The sequence below is a fragment of the Cebus imitator genome, unplaced genomic scaffold (genome assembly GCF_001604975.1).
Source record: "Cebus imitator isolate Cc_AM_T3 unplaced genomic scaffold, Cebus_imitator-1.0 Scaffold12, whole genome shotgun sequence".
Classification (NCBI taxonomy): domain Eukaryota; kingdom Metazoa; phylum Chordata; class Mammalia; order Primates; family Cebidae; genus Cebus; species Cebus imitator.
Window position 1 is genome coordinate 10,037,992 of NW_016107327.1, and position 24,762 is coordinate 10,062,753.

Here is a 24,762-nt window from a genome sequence, read left to right on the forward strand (position 1 = left end):
TGCTTGGATTACAGGCGTGAACCGCTGTACCCGGCCAACATTTTTATTTTAACTCAATTTTTAAATGTCGTTTTCCCTTTACCAATTGGGAAACTGTTATTAATTTAACCTGATGTATAAAAATCCCTTTTCACACTTCTACAAATTGCATCTGCTTATAATGAATTTTAAAATAAAAAATACATAAAATGGAAATCCAAATGAGGGGTATGGTAGAAGTCCCATGTATCTCACTGTTCTAGTTAACAGTTTGCAAACTTAAAAGTACATTATTTATAAATTATCTAAACTACTGAGACTCACTTCAACTCCCATCTTACCATGTCTATAGTATTAACCAACCATTTGTTTTATATTTGAGTACAGTTAAGAAAAAAAATGCTGGGTACAGTGGCTTACACTTTTAATTCCAACAGTTTGGGAGGACAAGGCAGGAGGATCACCTGAGTCCAGGAGTTCGAGACCAAACTGGGCAACATAGTGAGATCTTGTCTTTATAAAAAATTTTTAAAAATTAGCCAAGCATGGTGGCACACATCTGTAGCTCTAGCTACATGGGAGGCTGAAGTGGTAGAATTGTTTGAGCCTGGGAACGCAAGGCTGCAGTGAGCCGTGATCATGCCACTGCACTCAAGTCAGGGCAACAGAGCAAGACCCTGTATCAAAAAAAAAAGAAAAGAAAATCTGGCCAGGCACGGTGGCTCATGCCAGTAATCCCAGCATGTTGAGGTGGGTAAATCACTCAAGGTCAAGAGTTCAAGATCAGCCTGGCCAACATGGCAAAACCCGTTCTACTAAAAATACAAAAATTAGCCAGGCGTGATGGTGCACACCTGTCATCTCAGCCACTTGGGGGGCTGAGGCACAACAATCACTTGAACCAGGGAAGTGGAGGTTACAGGGAGCCAAGAACATGCCACTGTATTCCAGCCTGGGAGACAGAGGGAGACTCTGTCTCAAAAAAAAAAAAAAAAAAAAAAAAGGAAAGGAAGAAAATCTACTCTTGAAAAACAGTGCCTATTTCATTCCTAATTCCATAGCTGCAAATCCTTCTGTAAAACCTCTCATGTGAACAAAAATCTCTAAAACACAAATATATGAATAATCCTATGCTGCCAAGTTGGTGATTAAATTCTGAATCAGGAAGCAGACTTTTAAAAAACAACTTAGGCAAAAAGAAATGTGGATTTTCAGCTTCCTGCCTTATTAGCTATATAATCAGAAGGGCTTTAGTTTTTCAGTAGTTGTTGCTACTGAAGTTTCTGGAGTCATTAAATTAAAAATCAGATATTCAACTCAAGAAATGTCATACCATTCTACCAAATAAAACTAAAATAATAACAAAATTAAGTAATTACCTTCTATTTACAAAATACTAAAATCAACTTAAGTCTTTCATTACCAAAAAGAATTTATAGCACACACTGGGTTCCTAAATTCACAACCAAGAAAGATAAAACTAAAAATTACTAGTGCAAAAATAAAATCAAATTATATAATCTCATTCATAAAGACAACATAGTAATAAATCTATTGTATAGCTCATAGATATATATCTAACATGCTAATTTAAAATTCATGTTCTTGGGCATGGTGGCTCATACCTGTAATCGCAGCACTTTAGGAGGCTGACGCAGGCACACCACTTGAGGTCAGGAGCTCAAGACCACCCTGGCCAACATGGCAAAACCCTGTCTCTACTAAAAATACAAAAATTACCCAGGTATGGTAGCAGGCATCTTAGCCCAGCTACTGAGTAAGCTGAGACATAAGAATCACTTGAACCCAGGGGTCGGAGGTTGCAGTGAGCTGAGAATGCACCACTGCACTCCTGCCTGGGCAACAGAGTGGACTCTGCCTCATAAATAAATAAATAAATAAATTTCAAGTTATTTCTATGCAACAGAAAATTCCAACATCACAGATGACTTATTTACCCTTAAAAACCACAGGCTCTTTAGTAGCTGTCCAACAATTCAAAATATACACAATTAGGGAAAAAAGTAAAAAGTAACATAAGACTAGAAAAGGCTTCTCTGCAAATATGCATGTTTTTAAATGTTTTAATTAGTAAAAACAGGGTGATCCACCAATTTAGCCCTCAGCAATTCAAGTCCTCATTAAGCTCTCACAGATGAGAGTGTTTTTTAGACAAAATTGCAACATTCTGCCTAATTTAAATTTGCTAAAATTTGATTTATTTTAAATAAACTTGCACTGTACTAAAATATGTGTGATTCAAATATATTTTAGTAATGGGTAGTTAAGTAACACAAAGCAAGCCATCCTTCACCCTGGAGGTATAGAGAGATCCCCAATTGAGACTCCAGTGATAGAAGTGTTTCTCTTGTATGAGAATATATTCTAAATCAAATGAAGCATATATGCACACATATAGTGACAAACATGCATTATGAACTCTTCAAATATCCATATTAAGGTCAAGAAACAATAAAACTTAAAAAATCCTAATTCAATTATGACAAAACAACAACAAAAAATAGTTTCCAAGTGTCACCGAGATCAGGAAAGATTCTGACCCAGTGGATTTACGTTCCTCTTCCTTAAATTTCCCTAGGATAATTCTTGTATGAACCCATCTTGGCTCCCTAAAACATCATGGTTACACCACAGTAGCATAAAACTCAACTCCTATCTTTACCTAGGACTATGCTTAAAATAGAAAGGGATCACAGAAAGACAAGAAATGTTTCAAGTTGTCTCTGACAGATTTTTATTTTCAATCAGAAAAGCCTTGGTTGGAAATAAAATTTCAAAAATAAAAACAATCCATCTCATGATATAGAAATATTATTTCCAGGAAATTAACTTTTACTTAAAATATTTTTCAAGTTTACTTACCTCTGCTTCGACATCCACGTTTTGTTTCAACAGTAACTTTAAAATGTCAACATGTCCATTCTGACTAGCAGCTTGCATAGCTGTGTGGCCAGCACATTGCCCGTTTACCTAAATTTTTTTTTAAAAAGAATCAAAGAATGAATGTCACAACTCAGAAAGAGTCAATATATACATATAGTGTAAGTTTAAATCTAGTACACTGTATGATTCCATAAAAATAATTTAGGTTGGTGTTCCATATATCATAGTTCAGATAACCATAGTCTTCTTAATTTAGAGAAGGGAGGCAAGCACTGTTTTAAAAACAAAAGTTCCATTGTCCAACAAGTTATTACAAAAGAACTGTTAGGTAATCTGCAAAGCTGAAAGAAGTAAGGGAAAGAAGAAGGGAGGAATGAAAGGTAGTAAAGTTAGTTTTGTATATATACTCCTTTTTAGATTAATCTCTGAGTCCATGGTTCAATGAAAAAGCACTGCAGTGAATAGAAAACTTTTAGAAAAGATATTAGCTGCTAGGGATAAATCAATACAATTCAACAAAATCAAACATCAATTTGCAGGCAAACTGCAAGGATAATAAATAAGAATACATAAATAAGTTAGCAAGGTAGGTATATACAACTATTACAAAGCATTAATTTCCAACCCTTCCTTCATTTCAGATGTTGTGTACATGTGTAATTAACCCATGGACATACCCAAGGCCAAGTACAATTCTTTAATTCTACCCGTTTCACTGCCATCCACAAAACCATCAAAGATGCTTAAAGATGGTAGCCCAGCCACATGTTTCTATACTATCTTTCCTGAAACCACACTAAAATGACAATAAAATAATTTAAAAAGTAAAAATCCATAAAGATAAAGGGCAAACATTAGAAAACAATAAAAAGTAACACATTTGTGAAAGAGAGAAAACAGATGGAAAAACGTTTTCTGACTTTAAAGAGAAGAGGAAGCCAGGTCAGCGTTGTGGCTCACACCTGTAATCCCAGCACTTTGGGAGGCCAAGGCAGGCAGATCACCTGAAGTCAGGAGTTAGAGACTATCCTGGCCCACATGTTGAAACCTTGTTTCTACTAAAAATACAAAGGTTAGCCAGGCATGTGGCAGGTGCCTGTAATCCCAGCTACTCAGGAGGCTGAGGCAGGAGAATCATTTGAACTCAGGAGGTAGAGGTGGCAGTGAGCTGAGATGGTGCCACTGCACTCCAGCCTGAGTGACAGAGTGAGACTCCATCTCAAAAAAAGAAAAAGAAAATGTTTTTTTATAAAGACCTATCATTAGTATGCTCAGTAAAGAAAAAGATAACATTGTATTCTCTTTAAACAACAGCATGATACTATTTTTAAAAATGTGAAAAGAGCAACCAAAAAAGCTTGAAATTCAAAACTGATAGAATAAAAAAAACCTTGGGAAAAGGGTGGGAAAATTAAGTTAAGGAACCTCCCAGAAAGTGTGGGGGGGGGGGAAAAAAAAAAAAAAAAAAAAAAAAAAAAAAAGAAAGAAAAGTCGAGGAATACTCCAAGAATAATCAAAATAACTATAGAAAATTTGCAGATATGAAAGACATGATTTCCAGTTTTAAAAAGTCAAACACCTAAAGCAGTGAATGAAAACAGATCCCTATCAAGGTGCATTATTGTGCAAGTTCTTAATGATTACCCAAACAAAATATTATCGTGTTTGAGAGAAAAAAACAGCGAACACGTAAGATCAGGAATCAGAATAGCTTACATCTTCTCAACAGTAATTCTGGAATTATTCTAACGGAAAATGATTTCTAACCTAAAATTCTACTCTAATCTAAAACTTAATTGTGAGGTTTTAAAAAAAATCAGATATGAAAGGTCTATTCCCCACACATCCTTTCTCACAAGCTACTAAAAGCCTTACTTCACCAAAAAGAGAAAATGTAGAAACAAAAAGACAGGAGATATAGAAAACAAGAAACAGAACACAGGAGAAAAGAGAAGGGAACCCTCAGGATGATGGGTGAGAAGACACTCCAAGAGGGCATCCAGGGCAGGGGACACCCTGTTCAGATGGAGAGTATTAGAAGGCATAAGCGAAATGTCTCCCAGGAGATGAAAAGGAATACATTTCATCTGATGTACCTGAATGTCTTGAGCAACTGAAGTATGTTACAGTTAAGGAGGAATTTGGGAAGAAATTAAGAATACAGATTACTAACAAATGAAAAAATATAAAAATTATGTGTAAGATAAAGAGAGACTGGGAAAAACAACAAGTAACTTTTAAGAATGAAGAAAATATTCTACACCTTCACAAAAGATGTGGACTATGTGAGTGGTATACATTTATCAAAACTGGCTGATCACATACTTCACTGTATGAAAATTATACTTCAATTTTTAAAAAATGACAATTATGAATTCTAACTAAAACAAAAAGTTAGGTAGGAAAACATAATCTAATATACTCTAAGGTGTATCTCTGCCACAGCATAATAGCCACAGCATGGCTATGAATGTCATTTATATAAGAAGCACAACTTATTCTATCCAAATGAAATTACAATATAATATAACTACATGATGAAGCTGGAAAGAGCGTGTGTGTCTGGTGGGATGGGATAGAAGTGGTAAAATGAAGCTAAATCCTCACCTTCCACAGTGAGGTATCAAAAGATCCAGGAAAGGAAAAGATAAAGGAAAGGAAGAAAGAAAATTTAGACATTACAACAGAGGTATATTGGTATGTTACTGGAAAACGTAGAGGTAAATATGAAGGCTATCAGCAAGCTAAGAATAGTTGCCTCTGAAGAACAGAAAAACGGGTGAGAAAGAGGGGATATTGTTTTCATAAATACCTTATAGAACTATATTTCCCTTTAAGTTTTTAGTATTGTGACGCTCTTAAAAAATAACTTTAAAATAAATAAGTAAATGAAGAAAAAAATAAGTATAGTGAAATCTAAATCTGCTTGACTAGAATACAAAGGACATATGACTATCTTTCAAACACAAAAAAACACTTGGTACTTCAACAGCTGAAGCAAATTTACTTTTTATATTGCTCGCAACCAATCAATGAATTGCTGTGCTGTACAGCTGCAATTGATCTCTCCATAATAAAGCTAGCATGTTGAGCTTATAGGAGAAGTAAGACATTAATACTTTACAATTATAAATCTGATATTCAAACTATCTAGCATACTTAAAAACAAACATACAAAGAAAGGTATGGCAACAAAAACCCTTACAACACAGTGAGAATGATTCAAATTGCCGCTCCAACTACAATCTCTTGGCTGGCACTGAACATATTGGTGCCAGCAAGGTTTCAATGCCAAAGTCAAAGCACAATGACTAGAATCAAAAATGCCCACTTAAAAGATGGCTTGTATGAATGGCAAAAACAAAATATAACCTAGGAAGAGTTATAAAATACATGGCCTTTAATTCATCTGCTTATAAATTGTGAAAGTCAACTGTCATTGGGGTGGAGAGCAGTTAGATTAAATGTTTTGAAAAGAGGGATTGAAAGGCCAGGCACAGTGGCTCACGCCTGTAATCCGAGCACTTTGGGAGGCCGAGGTTGGTGGATCATCTGAGGTCAGGAGTTCAAGACCAGCCTGGCCAACATGGTGAAACCTTGTCTCTACTAAAAATATATAAAAAAAAAAAAAAAAAAAAAAAAAAAAAAAAAAAAGGAAGAAGAAAAGAGGGATTGAAAATTGCTTATATACAACCTGCTATATACTCACAAAAATTAAAAAGAAAAAAGAAAATTGCTTATAAAACTTACTAAAATATACTTAGAAGGTGTCATAAAATGATGTTTACATGAGGGGAAAAAAAATCACTGAAATTCCCAAAAAGACACTAGTCATTTAAAAACCAAAATTTAAGTTGTGTCAATCATAAAAAAGGTCATAATGTTAAATACAAAAACGTCAATTTTTCTTAGAAATGCACACTGAAGAATGTCTGATGTCTGCTTTAAAATACCTCACAAAAACAAGAGAAGAAATCAATGAAGCTTGTGTAGAAAAATCTTAGTAATTGTTGAAGATAAGGTTCATTATACTATTCTACTTTTTGTATGCTTCAAAATAATTTTTAAAATGCTCACATCCACATCTGGTCTTTTAAGCAAATCTTCCACTTTAGCAACATCTCCATTGGCAGCAGCCTTAACTAATTCTTCATTGAGGTCACCAGATTCTTGGGTTTCAAATAATTTCTTCAAGAGTTGTGAGAGTCTTTCTGTAAAGCATCAAATAAAGCTGCTAATATAGGAGGATCTCAAACCTTAACTACTAAGAAACAATATTTCTATAATCTTTTCCTATTTTATTATTTCCATCATTACTGTTATTTTTCTGCTAGCTATAGGTAACTACCCATGCAAGTTATAATCACTACTATACCAAGCTGCACTAAATGCAAGCCCTTAAGTATTCCAAGCTTTCTCCAATTCATGTATATCAAGCTATAATTTTAGAAAAGGTGGTATATTTGTTCTGCACATGTACCCCAGAACTTAAAGTACAATTAAAAATAATAAGAAAATGTAATGCATTATATACTAATAATAATTCAAGATTTAGAAGTCATAGTTTAAAAAAAAAAAACAAAACTATGAATAAACACTTACTACGGGAGTACCACAATTATACAAACTTCCTTCAGGTTTTAAGCACACTACAGTGACTCTCAGAGCTCAATACTACAGACTTTAAAATAATTCAACAGATCAATGGTTATGATCAAAAGCAGTAATATCTGGGGACATATTTTACGGACAAACTAATTTTCTTTAGGTTAAAACTGGACATTTAAGTGCTAATAACTTTCAATAAATGCCAACTGACTGGTTTTGACAAAAACAACAATGAACCAGGGATGAATATACCTAGGCCCTTTCATAAGATATTTTTTTCTAAATAGTATCAATCAATATAGAAGCTACAAAGATCTACTCCTTAATTCTTGGGGTACTTATTATAAAGCAGAGAAATCATGAAATAGGGCAAGGGACAAATGACCAAGTGGACCAAGTCCATGTAATTTGAGAGTAGGCTATTACCTGTCCTTCACTCTTTTACTTTGTAGGTAGTCAACCTACTATGATGTCATTTAACCTCAAGGTAAAAATAAACACTGGATTTAAAATTTAAGCATACTAGCAAATTACAGCAGGAAGGAATTTTTAAAAAGGCAGAGGAAGCAGAAAGCAGAACAAAAAGAAAATTGGAAGTCACCTAAAGTTTTCCTTTTGTTTCTTACTATTTATAGCTATAGTTCTATCTCCTCTTCTGGATGACAACATGTACATACAGTAACTTGTAATGTTAAAAATGAACTGAGTCTGTACATATAAAGCTGGAGCACAAGAAAGAAATACTACATGAATGAGTCTACTCAAGCATCCAGCATATTCACATTTTAACATGGTTTTCTACTCACTGTAGCATGTATAATAATCCATTAAATGCTAAGAGAAAAAAATAACTCATATGTAAAAATATACCAGGAAGAAAGCCATCTGCTAGCAATAATGTTGGAAATACAGGAAAAATAAAGCGGTCTAAGAAAGTGATGGTTCTTTGGCAGAAAACAAAAGTTCTGACCAAAGAGTAGAATCCTGAATTTTAGGAATCTAGAATTTGATGTGGAGAATTCCCTGATATACCCAAGAAAACGCACACATTTTATGGAACTTCTCCAGGGAGTATATCAGCCAGAATGAGGGTTGTTCAACACATTAAAAAAAATAAAAATTTTTAGTGAAAGTTTAAAAGGTGGTCAACATTCAAGTAAGGCTGTGTAATGTGGGACAAAGCCAAGCACATGTACAAGATTATCTGTATATCAGAACTGGGGAATTAGCAAAGATTGTAATGTAAACCATATTACTTTTAAAGAAACACAATATAAAACATACCACCAGATGCATTGCTAATGGCTGATCCTGCAGATGCCACCTTGGAAACTGCTGCTGGATTGTATGTCCAAGATGTTCCACAAACTTCCACCTTTAAATCACTGTCTGAATAAATCTGCTGTACTCGGCCAACTTTACCTAAAGTCTTGGGGAAAAAAATAGGTTCATGTTTCCAAGTCTAAAGTATATACCATAAAATCAATCACTAGTTTTTATATGCTTAAAATAATAATTTTACTTATTACTAATGAAAAAACTTTCAAAGGATAACCATACTGAAATGGGTTATTTGCATAATTATAACTGTTAAAGAATATCATTTAAAATAATGAAACTAATTCCACAAGAATATAAAAGAGACAAGTGATGATAAAGTCTTGGGTTATTTGAATAATTATAAATGTTAAAGAATATCTTTTAAAATAATAAAACTACTTTCACAAGAATATAAGAGACAAATCATGATAAAGTCTATCTTATTCATATGAGTTCATAAAAATCTATTACGATATTCAGTCCTTCCTTTGTAACCCCATCAGGTATATTTTGAGAACTTGCAACTCAGGTAGTCTAAAATCTATCAACAATATAGCCTAAAAAAAGAAAATCTGATTTCTATTTACAAAAATGAATTTGGCTAAGAAGGGCTCATGCTTACATCTATGTTTAAACTCTTTTTAGAATCACCTGATTTCTGCCAGTTCCTTCCCTTCCTCATATTCTTAAACCTGTTCATTTTCCCAAAATTTTTTTCCTTAGTTTTTTACTCTTCTTCGTTGAAAAATCAACCCACTTTGGCAACTATGACCTTTTTTTTGAAAACACCAAAATTACTCCTTACTCTTACATACAGATACCAATTCTAATTTTTTAACTGCCTATTAGACATTTTCACTTGGAATGTTCCATTACCATCTCAAACTCTATGAGGCTACATTCTTTTTTTTTTTTCCCTCAACTTTTCACTATGGAAAACTTCCAAGAGATACAAAAGTAGACAATAGCATACTGAATCCTCATGCACCCATCAACCATTTGTAACAATTAGCAGTTCATAGCTAATCTTGTTTCTTTATTTCTCTACCCATTCTCCCCTCCAGTATTATTTCAGTATGTACCTCCAAACAATAAGAACTTTTAATAGCATCTCTACAGTGCTATTTATTATCAATTCACCCAAATTTACAATAGTTACATATGACCAAATTCCAGTGTTCAAACTTCCAACTACCTCATAAATTATCAATTTTTAAAATTTGTTTAAATCAAGATCCACATAAAGTCCATAAGTACATGTTTTTCATTGCAAATTATTTGTTGAAAAAACAGTTCTTTTATCTTATAAACTTTCTTACAATTTGAATTTTACTAATTGGTGTAATTTAATAACTCAGCGGCCCTCTGTACACAAGTCACCAAGAACCCCTTCAAGTTGGCTGCTAGGTCCTTTTACATGGCCCTAGAAACCATTGATAGCTTCCTTGTTACCTAGTATTAGGCTCATTTTGTTCATCTCTTGTCAAAGAGCCAGAATTAGCCACTTCTTCAAAAAGCTTTTGCTCTTTATTGAGAGAAAGGCTGCTTGAAAGCCATAACCTGGGCACTAAGTTTGATTATTACTAAAATAGTCACTGTGGAGGCATTTTCATGAGCTAGGAAATAGGCATTTTTGGTTTGGGCATTTTTTCTTTTGTTTTAATTTTAAGTTCCAGGATACATGTGCAGAATGTGCAGGTTTGTCACCTAGGTATACATGCACCATGGTGGTTTGCTGCGACACTACCATATGCAATAAGATTTCTGTAAACTGTCATCAAGATTTAGGCCCAGGGTGCATTATATTAGGTATCTGTCCTAATGCTCTCCCTCCCCTTCCCCCCACCTCAATAGGCTCCGGTATGTGTTGTTCCCCTCCCTGTGTCCATATGTTCTCATTGTTCAACTCCCACTTATCAATGAGAACATGTGGTGTTTGGTTCTCTGTTCCTGTGTTAGTTTGCTGAGGATGATGGCCTCCAGCTTGATCTATGTACCTGCAAAGGACATGATCTCATTCTTTTTTATGGCGGGGAGAAAAATTTTGCAATCTACCTATCTGACAAAGGTCTAATATCCAGAATATACAAGGAACTTAAACAAATTTACAAAAGAAAAAACAAATAACCCTATCAAAAAGTGGGCAAAGGATATGAACATATACTTCTCAAAAGAAGACATTTGTTTTGTTTTTAAAGAAGCATAAATCATGAATTCAAACACTCTTCATTCAAATTCAAGACTACAGGGTCTTTACCTCCTCTATATTATATCTGCACATCCTTTTACCACTCTGGTAATTCTGATTCTCAAAGTCAAAGGAGTAACAGAATTATCACCCAAGTACTCATTTGTTTTTTGGTACATCTAACAATCTCAGAATAACAATCTCAACACTAACACATGCAATAAGATTTTTGAAAAGTGTTAAATATTTCATTTCCATGAAGTCCTTGAGGGTCTATTCTTCCTATAAAGATATAAAGAAAAATTAACTGTGTTTAAAAAATCACGTGGAATTTTCTCTCTACATGGTCATGCTAACAGGAAACACATTAGTTTCATTTGTTCCATTTCATTTTCCACTTTTAGGAGTTTCTTTTTAAAATTCAATTTTGTTTTACAATTATATTAAATATGTATGTGATTTCAAATCAAATTTATAAAACAAGACATATTCAAAGACGTCTCCCTTCCTTCTTTGCCCCTTATATCCTGTTCCCTTTTTATATAGGTAACACATATTTTCAACGTCATAGTTTATCATTGCGTTGTCTGTTTTAATACAGTTTGTGTCGTCCTAATAGTTACATTTACACACACACATCCTTATTTCTTCACATATATATATCCTCTTGGTTCCCTATTACGTGCAATACTGAAATTAGTCATTCATGTGTCCTTACCCTTACCCTCTCTCTTTCCTAATATTTTGATCTAAAATAATAGTATTGAGTCCCAGTTAATACAACTAAAAGGCAAACAGCATATTTAAATTTTCACGTGCTCACTCAATTTCCATGCTAGTTTTTACAACTATACTTTACATTGTTAGAATATATAATTGTGGCTGGGTGCAGTGGCTCATGCCTGTAATCCCAGCACTTTGGCAGGCCGAGGTGGGCCGATCACAAGGTCAAGAGATCGAGACCATCCTGGCCGACATGGTGAAACCCCGTCTCTCCTAAAAATACAAAAATTAGCTGGGCATGGTGGCATGCACCTGTAGTCCCAGCTACTCGGGAGGCTGAGGCAGGAGAGTTGCTTGAACCTGGGAGGCGGAGGTTGCAGTGAGCTGAGATCGCGCCACTGCACTCCAGCCTGGCACCTGGCAATAGAGCAAGACTCTGTCTCTAAAAAAAAACAGAAAGAATATATAATCGTTATATACTCTACCCTTTCCTTTACAACATTCATTTAATCTTAGTTCAACAAATCAACACATGTTCCTTGATCACCAGTCCTTCATTTGATGTCTCTCCAGTCATTTTGATTATCTAAAACTCATTCTCTAGCAAATTACTCAGAAAGGACTTGTGGGAACAAGATTTCCTGAATTCTCAGATTCATAGCATAGTTATACAACTACTTGAAAGTCAGTTTGGTAATACATAAAATCTTCAGCTTACATTATTTCCTTGAGTATCCTAAATGCTATCTCACTGTTTTCTGGCATAAAACATTGAGATGAGATTTTCTTCTTAACAGCAAAATCATTTTCTTTCCTTTAGGACCAATAACCTGCCTGGTCTTTTTTCCTAGAAACTCCTGGATACTTTATCTCTTCTTGAAGATCCAGTTATTTTACCAGAATATAGCCCAGCATTTGTTATTCTGGGTCAGTTTTCCCAGGTATGCAACGTGCACCTTCAACATTTAGTTTCAAATTGTTTTCTTAATTCCAGGAAAATTTTTCTAAAATTACAAATTTTCAAATTTGTTTCATTTCTTTGGGTTTTGTTTTTCCTTTTTACAAGGATACCTAGTATGTATATATTGGATATTTCATGTTTGTTGCTTTCTCTGAAACACTTTTCACCTTTTTATCTTTAAAATTTTCCTATGGTTTTTATAAATGGCAGAAAAAGATTAAAAAAAAAATTTCCAGCTTTTTCGCCTTCTATTTCTCTGAGGCATTATCTGTTGTATTTATTTGTTCTGTGTTCCATCCAGCTTAGTCTTTACTTCTAAAATGACTTTTTTACTTCTTTTTAATTATTTCCTATTATAGCACCTCATTTCTAATTATAATTTCATTCTCTTGTATTTTTTCATTTTCTTAATTTCTTTTAGCTCATTTTTGGCTTTTTGCATTTTTTTTTTTTTTTTTTNAGTTAGTCTCACTACATTAGCCCAGGCTAAAGTGCAGTGGCTATTCACAGGGATGATCCCACTACTGATCAGCACAAGAGTTTTGACCTGCTCTGTTTCTGATTTGGGCCTGTTCCCCACTCCATAGGCAACCTGGGATTCAGCCAGGAGGTCACCATATCCTTGCCTAACTTAGTGCAGACATCCACACTACCCAGAGCTCTTGGACTCAAGTGATCCTCCTGCCTCAGCCTCCTGAGTACTGGGGACCATAGGCACACACCACTGTGCCAGTAGCCTTTTAGCTCATTTTAAATTATGAAAGTATAGTTTTCATCATTTTTCTGTGCATATCTTCCTGATATACTTCTACTTTTTTTTTTTTTTTTTTTTTTTTTTTATTTTTTTTTTTTTTTTTTTTTTTTTTTTTTTAGACAGGGTCTCGTTCTGTTGCCCAGACTGGAGTACAGTGGCGTGATCTCTGCTCACTGCAGCCTCAACCTCCTGGGCTCAAGAGATCCTCTCACCTCAATCTCCTGAGTAGCTGGGACTACAGGCGCACATCACCACACCCAGCTAATTTTTGTATTTTTAGTAGAGACAGGGTTTTACCATGTTGTTCAGGCTGGTCTCAACTACTCAGCTCCAGCAATCCACCCGCCTTGGCCTCCCAAAGTGTTGGGATTACAGACATGAGCCACCACGTATGGCTTGATGTACTTTTATACCTTCATTATCTGTAGATAAGTTATTCTATTCCTTATTTCCTTTTTTCAATAATAACCATGTATGGAAATTTAACCACGATTTCTTCCAAATTTTATCTGGACCTTCTCCTTCCTTTGTCTCTACTGTCTCTGTCCTACTAAATTTTGTTCCTATTCCCAGCACTTTCTCATCAAAGTGAGGCTCTGCCTTGGAAGGGAACTTTGGCTAGTTAGTTGTGAGTTTAAAGGCCCACATTAGTCCCATCCCTTCTGACTTTAGCATGGATTTATTTTCTTATCCCAAACTGGAGTCTTCAAGATCCCTCTCAGGCTCAGATGCTGCTAAGACATTTGTCTACTACACTAGCCAATGAATACTGCTAGCTGTTTTGGAGCTTTCCTGTTCTCAGGTCCATCAGATACCTCATTCATTCTCTCTGCTCCCATACAGAGAGATGCAGACTCAATAGCTGTCAGTGGTTTATCTCTACTCATTCATATATTAGGGTTCAACAGGTTATTCTGTCACTTAGCTTTGTTATAGATGTTTGTAGCTTTTTTGCTTATGCTAATCTAACTGTCTATTTTTATCAAGCAGATCTGATAAGATACAAAATCTACAATACCACTACTGGAATCCCAGAATTTCCCTTTAGAATTATCTAGAGGTTTTATTTATACAGCAGTTTGAAATGGCAGAAAGCGTGCTTAGGCTTTGGAATAAGACAGATCTGGGTTCAAAATTCCAGTTCAGAATCGTGCCTCTGATTTCCTCATCTTTAAAATAAGGATGCTACACCATCACCCTCTTGTAATATTGCTGAGACAAACACAGTCTGTATTTGTGTATGCATGTATACATACACGTGTGTACAGCAGCTACGAACTGTGAAATGTCTTTGAATAAAAGCACCATAACAACAGAGATTTTATTTTTCTATTTTGTTCACGATTGTTCCCTTGTTTTTTCCATATTGTTCACCATTGTAGCCCTACCTAACAGGCACATTATATGTGCTAAAATACCTACTAAAGAAATTAGACAGAAAGGGTGGATGGACTAATAAAGGGTCAGGACAACAGGAAGGAGGGACTAGGCAGGATGCGAGGGGGTGAGACAGGGCAGGAGTTGGGGCTGGAAAGGAAGAGAAGGAGGTGCTGGCCAGAAGAGACTGGACAATACAGTAGAGTGGGGGTGACATGAAGAGGGATATGAGACAGACAGGACAGGAGCCGAGAGGCTGGATGAGACAGGAGACAGGAGTAGGCAAGGTGGAGAACTATAGAGGAGGACACAGCAAGGTGGAGGGGGAAGAGGGGAAGGGAAACAGAATGAGGCAGCATAAGGGATGGCAGGGTGACAGAGTAGTGCCAAAGGCGGGACAGAAGGACAGAAGCAAGGGATATAGACAGGGAAAGGGAAGGATGGTTGAAGAGAGGGCAGAACAAGCAAATCTGTTTGTTGTTGCTGAACATTTGATGAAAAAATGACTAAATAAAAAAATAAACTGTAGCTCTTTGGGAACAAATTCACTCTCTGAGAACACACACATTTTTAAGCTGCTCTTTCATATTCAAGTTTTAAAGAGGCAGGCTCCCCATCAGGAAAGCTGCACTAGTCCAGCACTGCTAGAGACTAGATGGGCACAGATCTGTATCATTCTGGGGTTAAGTATCAGGAAAACCAGTGCTGACTTGTACCACATAACATTCTCCAATAACCACGCAATCAAAAAATATTAACTGTAACCTTTTCTGGACCTTCCCAATCTAATTTAACTGAGATAAGTTAGAAAACAAAAGGCACAAGTATGTCTAGCTGCCAAGGGAGAGTACAATTCTGTGAAATTTTAGGCCAATTTAATTTCTACATTAATTTACTTTTAAAATCGACTTAAGCGTAGTATAATTTCTAACCCAGAATTATTCTATAATACTTACTGGAAGCATCGCTTCAGCCCATTCTCCATGCCCTCTTTGTAGAAGTTTAATTCGTTCCAGGTCATAGCACACTTGTACAAGATCACCCACTTGAAACTGTGAGGTGCCTCCTTCTGCACCTTGAGCAGCATCCCCACTTCTGACGATATTTGCTTTAGTTAGAACAGCAGGATTGAAAGTCCACCTACAAGACCAAAGCTAAACCTCAAAATGGGTAGGTTTGCTTAATTTTAATTTCAATACAAAATTTGTAAACACTGAAGATCAAAAGAGCAAGGCAATCCTTTGCAATTAAATCCTGAATGCTTTCATTACATATATATATATATAAAGTACATATATATATATATATATATATAAAGTGTATATACATATATATAAAGTATATATATATACATATATATATATAAAGTGTATATATATACACTTTTTTTTTTTTTTGAGACAGAGTCTGACTCTGTCACCCAGGCTAGAGTGCAGTGGCATGATCTCAGCTCACTGCAACCTCTGCCTCCCGGATTCAAGTGATTCTCCTGCCTCAGTCTCAGCCTCCCAAGTAGCTAGGATTACAGGCACATGCCACCACATCCAGCTAATTTTTGTATTTTTAGTAGAGACGGGATTTCACCATGCTAGTCTGCTGGTCTCAAACTCCTGAGCTCAAGTGATCCATCTGCCTCAGCCTCCCAAGGTGCTGGGATTACAGGCATGCGCCACTGCACCCAGTCTGTTTTTTATAATTTTAATATACAAATTTGGGAAAAGAGTCATCCATAATCTCACCACCTTAATACAAGTGTAAATATTTTGGTACACTTTTGTCTACATTTGTTCTCCCCTGCCTGTTTTTTAAAACTTTTGTAAAAGTAATATACAATCATTGTTAAAAATTCAAACATTTCAGAAACATGTAAAGTAAAAGTTCCATTTCACACAAACACACTGGATCACAACTCCCATCCCATAATAAACCACTATTAATATTCTACTCTGTGTCCTTGTAGACATTCTATCAATATGCTGAATGACATTCATAATATAATTGTTTTCCATAAATGGGAACATTATATATATGTATACATATAGACACATACATACATATAGACACATACATACATATATTATGTGACATTTTTTCAGATAACGCATCTTGGAAGATTTATTTTTTAATGTCACAGATATAGACCTATCTTGAATAGGTCTAAGAATACAGACCTAAATTGAACAGACCTTATTTCAATATAACTGCTACAAAGTATTCCATCACTTGGATATACACTGATATACTTAACTATTCTCCTACTGACTATCATTTAAAGTGCTTCCAAATTGTCACCAATATATCCAGTATATAAAGACCATCGCTGTTTATACATCTTTGTGCATGAGGTTAGTATTTCAACAGAGATTCTTAAAAGAACTGTCTGATCAAACTATATGTCTGTTTACAATTCAGATAGATCCAAACTGCTCTACAAAGAGTGTACCATTTCCCCACACCATTGCCAATTTCATGGATAAAAATAGTATCCAATTTTAACTTTCCATGCATAGATATTTACCATAATTGTAATCATTGTATCAGACTAATTTGGATGTTGATGTCTTTATATGGGCATTTTCCATGCTGCTATCATCTTCAAAAATCATTATTTTAATGACTACTTAATATTCCATCAAATAGATATACTACAGTTGATAACAGAACACCTCCCCTAATTCCACACTGAATTCCAAGAGCGAAGGTTCCCTTGTCAAATAAGTTTCTAAAATATTGGCATATTATATCCTCTTCTCCTTAGGCCAGATGGCTATTAGCATATAAAAGACTCCAAGTGGTCACATCATATTAAAGTCTGTTCATAACTTTCTGTAACCACACAAGTAAACTGTTCTTTCTAATGCAACCACAAAAAGTGCCTCTGAACAATTAAGAATAAAAATCAGATACACAAAGTTTTCACTTAGCCTTATCAACAACAGTGCCTTTTATCTCACTCCTAATAATCAAAAATTTACTAGGCTTATCATCCTGCCCAAACAGAGCAACCATTATACAAGTGTTCCCTCTGCCGAGTGCTTTTCCTAGTGAAACCTAGTCTATCTTTTAAGCTTACTCCAAGTGCAATTATCCCTGCAGTTTTCTCTAATTTGCCCAGTGGCAATGACCACTCTTCTCTTGCACCTTCAAAAAACTCTCAATACTTACCAATCATATTACTTTTAACACTTTATCACAGTTATTTCCCATTCTATCTATCCAAGCTAAAAAGGAAACCCCTTCAAAACAGAGATGATGTCTCATCTTTGTGATCCTAATACTAATCCTAATACAGAATAATATAATAATCCTAATCCTAATACAGAATAAGTACTTAATAAGTTTTGTTGAATAAAAAACAAAAAAAATATTTTCTAGAACTCAACTATCATATTACTGTTAACACTCTACTGCCCAAGAAAAAGAATTCTGCACAAGAAATAATTCTGCAAGTAATACTCCTAATTTGTGCTAACCTAACATTCCCAAACAAGAGAATATTTAACACAAAATGTCTTAGTATGTGCTAACACAACTTAAGTGTTAGAACTTAGTTGTATCCTTAAGATTTTTTTTTATTTTTTGACTGATATATAACTGTAGCTTTTTATTTATTTTACTTCTTCTGTTAATGACAACTTTAAGATGTATTTCACGCACCACGCAATCTACCCACTTACAGTATATAATTCAGAGGTTCTTAGTAGATTTATGGAGTCGTACAACCATAGCCACTATCTAGTTTCATTTTCATTATGTCATAAAGATACCCTGAAACTATTAGCAGTTACTCCATATTCACTCCTTTCCCCAGGCCCTAAATAACCAGTAATATACTTTCTGTTTCTATGGATTTGCTTATTCTGGACATTTTCTACAAATAAAATCACACAATATGTGATCTTTTGTGACTGGCTTCTTTCACTTAGCATAATGTTTTCAAGATTCATCTATGTTGCAGTATGTGTCAGTACTTGATTCCTTTATGATATGTATGAATATGTTACATTTTGTTTATCCATTTACCAGTTGATAGGCATTTGGGTTGTTTCTACTTTCTGGCTCTTATGAATAATGCTTCCACAATATTCATATACAAGTTTTTGTATTGACATACATTATTAAATTCTTTTGGGTACACATCTAAGATTGGAACTACTGGATCATATGGTAGCTCTACATTTAACATTTTGAGGAACTACCAAAATGTTTCTTAAAGCAACCCCATTGTTTTACAGTACTACCAGTAATATATGACAGGTCTAGTTTCTTTACATCCTCAACAAGACTTACTAATTCTTTTATTCAAGTCATCCTAGTGTGTGACGTGGCCACTGTGGTTTTGCTTTGTATTTCCCTAATAGTTAATGTCAAGCATCTCTTCATGAATGTTATGAATGGAACCACAACCCCCTAGAATTCATATGTTGAATCCCTAACCCCCTTTACAGAGGTAATTAAGGTCAAATTGGGTGTTACAGGTGGGTCCCGAATACAATAAGGCTAGTACCCTTATAAGAGGAGGAGACATCAAAGATTTCCCTCTCCAACTGCACACGGAAGAAACGCCATAATGAGCACATATAGAGAAGGTGGCCATCTATAAACCAGGAAGAAAGGCCTCAACAGAAACCAACAGAGTTGGCACCTTGATCTTGTACTGCAGCTTCCAAAAGTATAAGAAAATACTTTTTTTTCTTTTTGAGACAGGATCTCATTCTGCCACCCAGGCTGGAGTGCAGTGGTGCGATCGCGGCAAACTGCAGCCTTAACCTCCCTGAGCTCAAGCAATACGTCCACCTCATCCTCCCGAGTAGGTGGGATGACAAGCACATGCCACCACACCCAGCTAATTTTTGTTTGTTTGTTGGTTTTTTGCAGAGACAGGATTTTGTTATGTTGCCCAAGCCGAGAAAGTAAGTTTCTATTGTTTAAGCAACCTAGTCTGCGGTATTTTATTACGGCAGCCCTAGCCAAATACTACAATGGCATTATTACCCATCTCTGTAACATATTTTCTTTGGAAAAATGTCTATTCAAATCTTTTGCTCATTTTTCTATTAGATGTTAACTGTTTAATTTTCAAAGTTCTTTATATATTCTACATACAAGTCCATTATTAACCATATAATTTGCAAACTTTTTAACCATATAATTTGCAAATTCATTCCATGAGTTATCCACTTTTCTGATAGTCTCCTTTAAAATACAATAGTTGGCTGGGCGCGGTGGCTTACGCCTGTAATCCCAGCACTTTGGGAGGCCAAGTCGGGTGGATCATGAGGTCAAGAGTTTGAGACCAGCCTGACCAACACGGTGAAGGCCTGCCTCTACTAAAAATACAAAAATTAGCTGAGTGTGGTGGCATGCACCTTTAGTCCCTGTTACTCAGGAGGCTGAGGCAGGAGGATCACTTGAGCTCAGGTGCTATAATGTGCCATGATTGTTCCTATGAACACCCCACTGAACTCCAGCCTCAGCGACCTAGCAAAACTCCATCTCTTAAAAAAAAAAAAAATCAATTGACCTATACAAGGGGCTTATTTCTGGACTCTTAATTCTAGTCCATTAATCTACATGTCTAACATTACATCACTAATATACTATCTTGATAACTGTAGCTCTCTGGTTAAGTTTTGAAACCAGAAAACATGAGCTTTTGTCAAGTACTTTTTCTGCATCTACTGATATGATCACGTATGCTCTTAAGATTTGAATACAATCAGACCTAATGCTATATACCTAGGTAAGCAACTTAATGTTATTTTCTTATTCTACATAATATCCCTCCCCAAAGAACCTCAGGGAGTTAGTTTCTTTATGTACATTTCAGTAAGACAATTATTCAATTTACTGATTTTTCTTTAAAATACTATAAACATACTAGAATGAATTAGATATATTTTGGCTCAAATAAAATTAAAAAGACAGCCCTAGCCTCCAAGAAACTCGCAATCTAAATATCAAATGAATAACCATTTTAATAGGTAATAGTAAACCTAAATAGATGAATAGTATACACATATATAATACTATGGAGAGCAGAAGGAAAGAGGAGGTTCCCAAACCATATAAACTCAATATTTACAGGATGTAGAGAAATTAATCTAGGCAAGAAGGGAGAAAAAGAGGAAAGGGCATTTTACCTAATGAGAGCAGTATGTTAGAAGGTACAGAATTGAGGAAATGCATATAATTTTATATTGCTGATAAGGATTAGTGTATGTGTACATATCTACGGCAATGGACAGCTAGGTTATCAAGAAATGACCCTGAATGGAGTGATTTCACCAAAATCACAGAGTAGAAACAATCTGGCTTTACTCTCCCCAGTAGAAAATCAAAAACAAATATCCAGCACCAAGATTATCACCAGCAATATCCCAGTCAAGTCTGAAGCTGAAATAATCCCTGGGGCCACAGAGATATGAAAAACCCCAAACAGAAAATAAAAGAAATAAATTTCTCTACCTGCAACATACACCCACCCAACCTCTATCTACCACTCACAAAACACAGAAAATTCCCCCCAGGCATCAAAGTCTCTACACTGGAAAAAATGAGAAGGCAGAGAACCAGCTTCCTTCCCCACCATCTTGGGTTCCCTTGCAGGAAAATCATTCCTGCCTCAATCCACAGGAAGCCTTATGAGTATCTGCAGGAAGAAAAATCTCTGAGAGTAGGTATAGTCAAAGAGAAGAGACAGGACTAGCAGCCCTTGAAACTCTGCTCTTTATCTTAGCCAAAAGAGATGTCAAATCAGAGTGGCTGTTTAGGAGCACTGTACTGCAGACTTCCCACATAGCCAAGGTATCGCTTTTGGGATCCACCCCCACTCCTTCCTGCCCAATTCAGGATGAAGAGAGTTCTAAACATTTGTGAGACTCAAGGCAAACTTGAGATTAAGGGACCATTTAGTTCTGAAAAAGGGGCAGCAATCTAGAATTTAGGAGATTCAACAGGCATTTGCAAATAACCTCTAAGCAAGTATGCCCTAGACATACCAAAACAAGCACACAGCAAAAAATAGAAAAAATAAATGATCCTTCAATACAAAGCCATATAAGGCATATAAGAAACAAAATAAACAGGAAGCCATGACCTCCCCCAATGGACAAAGCAAAGAGCCAATGACCAACCCTAATGAGGCAGCAATGTGTAAGCTCTCAGTTAAAAAAATTCAAAATAGCAGTTCTAAAGAAACTCAGTGAACTCTAAGATAACACAGAAAAGCAATTCAGAAATTGATCAGAGAAATCTAACAGATATGGAAATGATATTTTCAAAATCAAGGAGAAATCCTAGAACTGAGAAATATATTTGTTGAACTGAAAAATGCAACAGCGGCTCCCAACAGCAGAATTAATCAAGCAGCGGAAATAAAAAACAGTGAGACTGGATATAGGCTATTTGAAAATACACAGAGAAGAAAAAAGAATTACAAGGAATGAAGAAGGCCTACAAGATATAGAGACTAACCTTAAAAAGGCAAAATTGAGTCAGTGGCATTCAAGAGAGAGTTAAGAAAGAGCAAGGGGTCAGAAACTTATTCAAATTATAACAGAAAACTTTCCAAATCTGGAGAGAGATAAAGCAAAAACTATAAAAAATATAAATATCAAGGTACAGCAAGGTCAGAAATTGCCAAGCAGATTAAATCCAAATAATCACCAAACAGACTACCCTAAGACATATAATAATCAAACTCTCAAAGGTCAGAGACAAAAAAAGGATCCAAAAATAAATAATAGAAGAGAAGGAAAAAAACACATAAAAGAGCACCAACTCTTCTAGCAACAGACTTTTCAGCAGAAACCATATAGGACAGGAGAGACTGAGATGACAAATTCAAAATGCTAAAAGAAAAAAACTGGTAATTAAGAATACTATACCAAGCAAAGCTTTCCTTCAAACATGAAGGGGAGATAAAACCTTTCCCAGATGAACAAAAGCTGAGGAAATTCATCACCACTACACCAGACTTACAAGAAATGGTAAAAGGAGTTCATCAGTGTAAAAGAAAAGAAGTCAGGCGTGGTGGCTCATGCCTATAATCCCCACTAATCCAGTGAGTGGGGTGGATCATCTGAGGTTGGGAGTTCGAGATCAGCTTGACCAACATAGAGAAAACCCCGTCTCAACTAAAAATACAAAATTAGCCAGGCGTTGTTCCAGGCTCCTGTAATCTCAGCTACTTGGGGGGCTGAAGCAGGAGAATAGCTTGAACCTGGGAGGCAGAGGTTGAGGTGAGCCGAGATCACACCATTGCACTCCAGCCTGGGTAACGAGCGAAACTCCACTCAAGATGAAAAAAAGAAAAAAAAAAAAGGAGAAAAGAAAAGGATACTAATATGCAAAAAGAAAACATGTGAAGATATAAAACTCCCTGGTAAAAGTAATTACACAGACAGATTCAGAATACTCTAATTGTGTGTAATCCTCACATAACCGCAGTATAAAGACTAAAAGACAAATCTATCAAAAAAAATCAGTTAAGAGATAGGCAATATGAAAAGATATACACAGAGACAACAAAAAGTCACAATGTGGAGGAGTTAAAGTGTAGTCTTTTAGTTTTCCTTTGTTTGATTTTCTTTGTAATCAAAGTTAAGCTGTCATCTGTTTAAAATAAGCTGTCATATCTATGTTTTTTATAAGCTTCGTGGTAACCAGGAAGGAAAAACACATAGTTGATACACTAAAAATAAGTATCACAGGCTGGGCACAGTGACTCACACATATAATCCCAACAATGTGGGAGGCTGAGGCAGAAAGACTGCCTGAGGTAAAGAGTTCAAGAACAGCCTGGGCAACATCGTGAGGCTCCATCTCTACAAAAAAAATTTTTAAATGACCATGGTGGCATGCACCTGTAGTTCCATCTACTTGGGAGGCTAAAGTGGGAAGATCACTTGAACCCAGGAGCTCAAGGCTTCAGTGAGCTATGATCATGCCACTGCACTCCAGGCTGGGTGACAGAGTGAGACCTGTCTCAAAAACAAAAAATGATTAAAAATAATTTAAAACACATATTACCAAAGAAAATCATCTAACCACAAAGAAAGAGAGCAAGGAAAAAAAAAGTTACAAAACAACCAAATAACAAGTACGAAAAATAGCAGTAGTAAGTCTTTACCTATCAATAACAACATTGAATGTAAATGAACTAATTCTCCAACAAAAAGATATACAGTGGCTGAATGGGTAAAAGAAAAGTATTTTAATGACCCAACCATGTGCTGCCTACAGGAAACTCATTTTGGCCAGGCGTGGTGGCTGACGTCTGTAATCCCAGCACTTTGGAAGACTGAGATGGGCAGATCATCTGAGGTCAGGAGTTCGAGACCAGCCTGGTCAACATGTTGAAACCCTGTCTCTACTAAAAATACAATAAAAATTTTAAAAAAAAATTAGCTAGGTGTGGTGGCAGACACCTGTAATCCCAACTACTTAGGAGGCTGAGGCAGGAGACTTCCTTGAACCCGGGAGTTGGAGGTTACAGTGAGCCAAGGCCACGCCACTACACTCCAGCCTGGACAACAAGAGTGAAACTCTGTTTCAATAAACTGTGCAAGTGAATATTGGAGAAAAGGAAATCTAGGCCCAAGAAGAATAACTAACAAAAAAAAGAACAAAAAGAAAAAAAAAAAAAAGAAAAGAAAAAAAGGGAAAAAAAAAGTTGGAAAGTGCGAGGAAATGGATTCTCCCCCAGAAATTTCCAGAAGGAACCAGCCCTGCCAAAACCTTGATTTAAAAAAAAAAAGAAAGAAAGAAACTCATTTCATCTATAAAGACACATGCAGACTGAAAGTGAAGGGATGGAAAAAGATACTGCACACAAGTGGAAACCAAAAAAGAACAGGAATTGTTATTCTTTTATATCATATAAAATAGACTTAAGTCAAAAAAAAAAAAAAAAAAAAAAAGCCACTATATAATAATAAAGTGGTC

At 35.6% G+C, this 24,762-nt stretch overlaps 1 protein-coding gene across 1 annotated transcript in view; it reads right to left on the reverse strand.

Moving 5' to 3' along the window:
* Nucleotides 1–24,762, reverse strand: part of MIB1 (MIB E3 ubiquitin protein ligase 1) — a 135,012-nt gene that overhangs the window by 61,667 nt on the left and 48,583 nt on the right. The window contains exons 7-10 of the mRNA XM_017498804.2: nt 15,771–15,954; nt 8,776–8,920; nt 6,961–7,094; nt 2,863–2,970 (exon numbers count right to left, since the gene is read on the reverse strand). Of these exons, the coding sequence (XP_017354293.1) occupies nt 2,863–2,970; nt 6,961–7,094; nt 8,776–8,920; nt 15,771–15,954 (571 nt within the window). The remainder of the gene's footprint in view (nt 1–2,862; nt 2,971–6,960; nt 7,095–8,775; nt 8,921–15,770; nt 15,955–24,762) is intronic.